Raw genomic sequence first — 3972 nt, forward strand, 5'->3', positions numbered from 1 at the left:
AAGTGCCGCCGAGTTGATTCCAACCCATAGTGATCCTGTATAGGGCTTCCAAGGAGCAGATGGTGAGCTTGAACCACCAATCTTGCAGTTCAAACGAGTATGTTAACAGCTAGAAGCAAAAATTTTCTCCTTTTATGATACTATAGAGATGAAGATAACTGGGAAGGTCTTTTGAGATAAAGTCTTTTTAAAAAATCTGGTATATTCCTGGGATCCACATTTAACAAATGCTTTATTTTATCCACTCTCAACCTGTAAAGACAGCTAGGTTATAAAATTAGAATTTTATGAGAATACTGCATTTTTAGTACTGACTTATGAAGGATAGTATATAATGTCCCATTTCTTTATATATTTAAAGAGGCTGCTATTTCTTCCTACTATTGAGTTCATCGGAGTCATGATGTGACGCTGTGGGATAATGCACTAGACTGCAAGGTGGGCAGTTCAAACTCCACAGCCACTCCTTGGAAACCCTATACAGAGTCACTATGAGTCAAAACTGACTCAACGGCACTTCACAACAACTTTGAGCTAACTGACCTGTATATATAGCATTTAAGGCTCCCTGACAATGCAATCAAGATAGAAAAACAACTTAAGAAAGTCTGAGGCTGTTTCAGAGAAGACCCTCACTGAAGGATAGCATGAGGACTTGTAATGGCATTTATTAATTTACCTTATGCCCTATTAGGGGTGGGTGTGTATCCTCTGAAAAAGGAAAGCAGGATTGTGTTCCTTTAGGGACCATCAGGTCATAGGATGATAAACACAAATACATATGGGCAGAATATCTCTAGGAGTTAAGCACTTAGTCCAGGATTTGGTGGAAACAAGAATCTTTATGGGCATCTCTCTGTCTCTTGGTGCTAGTTGGCTGTATTGAAATGTCTTTAACATTTCCTTTTTTCTAGAGTTCTAATAGTAGCATTAACACAGAGGAGAAGAAAGTTAGTTAAACCAATTGTTTTGTGGGGGACATTTAAAGTTGATGTGTTTTTTCAGTATTCATTCGAGGAGCATTTGGTTTCTAATACACATGTTCTCTGTAGATTCACTAAAATTGAATTTGCCCGTTTTCTACCCAGAATGATTGCTGCCGAGGGAAGCGAGATGGAATCAACAGTCTTGAGAGAAAACTGAAGAGACGCTTGGAAAGAGAGGACCTATCCAGTGAGCGGTGGGATCGAATTAAAAAAATGCGGACCCCCAAAAAGAAGAAAATCAAACTGAGCCACCCCAAGGACACGAACAGTTTCAAGTTAGAGAGAGAGCATAGCTATGAATTGGCACGTTCTGCTGAAACTCATTCCCTGCCCTCAGACACATCCTATTCGGAACAGGAGGACTCTGAGGATGAAGATGCCATCTGCCCAGCTGTGAGCTGCCTGCAGCCAGAAGGAGATGAGGTCAGTGAGGTTTGGGCCATAGAGGACGTGCTTTCCCTTAACTCAGAAACCCTGTAAGCTAGACCTCATCTCGCTGGGTCTTTCTCTTCTGCTTATCTGCTTTGAGCTGATCTGAATGGATTGCTCAGCCCTCCCCCACTGATATCTCTGCTCTTACCATCGTTCCTGGGTCTCCTCCCTTTTCTTGAAGAAACTCTTGTTTTTCCCTGTTTCCTTTTCTTGCTACTCCAGCTTTTCACCGTCCCGGCGCTAAGAAGGTGGGAGGGATGCTGATGTGTAATGCCCTTTTGCTTATCACAGAGCGACGCTGTCTTAACCCCAAAGCAGTCACGACTTGAAGAATGGCTTTGACTCGGTTGCTTTGGCTGGTGGGCCAGCTACACTCGTTTGGCATAGCTATTGTTTCAGAGGTCCCAGTGGTGTGTGGGACAGTGGCCGCTAAGTGGTAAACGGCCTGACTATCTTGAGGCTGGCCTGCCCAAATTTGAATCGCATTTTTCCTCTGAAAACCCCATCTCCCTGCTCTTTGTAACCAGGTGGACTGGGTCCAGTGTGATGGCAGCTGCAATCAGTGGTTTCATCAGGTCTGTGTTGGTGTTTCTCCAGAGATGGCAGAGAAAGAAGACTACATCTGTGTGCGCTGTACTGTGAAGGACGCACCAAGCCGAAAATAAAAATCACAAATACAAAGCCCCTTTCCCTAATGCAATTCAGGACTCCAACCAAGAAGATTCCTTCCATTTCTCAGCAAAGCGACAGGACTGGTATCCAAACCAGCCTGTAAACGGTGCTATTTCTATTCCTTATGGGATCATTTTTCCAGAACTCTTTGAAAAAAAGAAAAAACAACTAAAAAAAATTTTTTTTGACACTTTTTGTATTTTTTTCCTTAAGAGCTGTTTGTGGTTGTTGAGATTTGAAGTACTGACTGTTTTTTTGCAGGGGTTTCCACCAGCTTGGAAGGTATTGAAGCTTGCACCTTTTCATGTACAGCATTAAAATCTTATCTCTGTCTGGGATTTACCAGTTTAAAAGAGTCCACCTCGGTTTCAGTGTCCAGAAGGGCACCAGAAATTCCAGTAAACCCTCATTTGAGGAGTTTCTCTCTTGTTTACTCTGTTACCACATTGGGGAACTTGCGTTTTTCACTTTGGGGACTTTTTGTTTGTTTCTTCACTTTTTTCCCCCCTTGGTAGACTAGGTTTATTTATCTGAGCAATAACTTCTATGTCTGGTTTCAGTGGCTGGAATTAAAACAAAGCAAAGCAAACTTCCGAACAGTGTGTTGGTGCTTTAGCATTTGGTTGATGTACAGATTACAAATGTCTAGTTTCTAGTGTCACTGATGAGCTAGTGATGTAGAAAAGAGACTGCTCTGTAAGTAATCGCCACAGCTGTATTTTTGGCTTTCTTCCCGCCCCCTTCCTCCCTCCCCTATTTTTTGGGTAGCTTGTATCAAATGTTGCAGTTTATATTGTGGAATAAATCCTTGGTCATAATATAACATTAAATGCTGGTTATTTAGAGCCATTAGACTACAGCAGTTTCTGCCCCTCTACCTTTTGAGCTTCTCAGAGCCAGAAGGGGATTGCCTGCTTTTGCCTATCCAACCAGGCAGCAGTAGCCATGGATGCTAGCCTGTCAACAGGGGTTCTTCTGTTGTAACCTGTTCTGTTTTGTGGGCTCCCACTACTAAATGACATCTCCTCCTACCCCTTCACCCCAAGTCTTCAAGTAACAGAACCTTTTAAAAAGCCATGTTGTTTTAAAATATGCTTTCTCTGAATGTTGCCAAATCATTTCTCTTTCGGAGATGCTTTTATTATATTTGAACTGATAGGATAGCTTGCTTTATAGTAAGGTTCCGAGGGTGGGGAAAGTATGGTCTGAAGAGAACCTCTGAACCCCCAGGTTCTGCCTTCCTCCATATCTTCTAACGTGCTATATTGTGCATAGTCCACATGTATTTTCCCCTCTTTTCAGAAGGCGCTGTTTTTCAGTGGAGAAGGCATTCCTGTGAACAAAGCAGATTCTTGCTTATTTTTCTGTTCTGTTACTAATGTTTGTTTTCCCCACATTTTTATAGCCATAAAACCACCATGACCACCACTACCACAACAACAAAACTCAGCCGTTTGTGATGTAACGGCAATTTAAATGTATGATCCCCTTTTATGCATTTACTTAATTAAATCTCTTTTAAGAATGACTCCTACTTGTCTGCAGTTTTCCCACAGTTGTTCTGTCTATCCTGGTCTGATGGGGTTCTGGAGCCAACGAAGAATATAGCCTCCAGAAACTCTAAAGTAATAGTGGTTAGGCCTTTTTGGTCTTAGAACCTCCCTAGCATTATGACTGGATGCCAACCATCTTGGTCCTTGCCGTCCTCTGAGAAAGTAAACCTCCAGGGGACACTGCCATATGAACAAACCCCATACCATTATAGAGCCTTTTGCTAATCTAGTGTGTACCTACACCTCCCCCACCCCAATACTAGACCTTTTAAATTGTAGGTTGTACACAATACCTCACAATAGTAACCTTGGTGAGGGAGGGAGGAAAG

At 42.3% G+C, this 3972-nt stretch overlaps 1 protein-coding gene across 1 annotated transcript in view; it reads left to right on the forward strand.

Annotated features, from left to right (window-relative positions):
* The window catches only part of KDM5B (lysine (K)-specific demethylase 5B), a 98547-nt gene extending 95259 nt beyond the window's left edge, over positions 1 to 3288 (forward strand). The window contains exons 26-27 of the mRNA XM_006834125.1: positions 1089 to 1409; positions 1946 to 3288. Coding sequence (XP_006834188.1) covers positions 1089 to 1409; positions 1946 to 2083 — 459 coding nt within the window. The 3' untranslated portion in view covers positions 2084 to 3288. The remainder of the gene's footprint in view (positions 1 to 1088; positions 1410 to 1945) is intronic.
* Positions 3289 to 3972: the final 684 nt, after the last annotated feature.

The sequence above is a fragment of the Chrysochloris asiatica genome, unplaced genomic scaffold (assembly GCF_000296735.1).
Source record: "Chrysochloris asiatica unplaced genomic scaffold, ChrAsi1.0 scaffold00009, whole genome shotgun sequence".
Lineage (NCBI taxonomy): Eukaryota > Metazoa > Chordata > Mammalia > Afrosoricida > Chrysochloridae > Chrysochloris > Chrysochloris asiatica.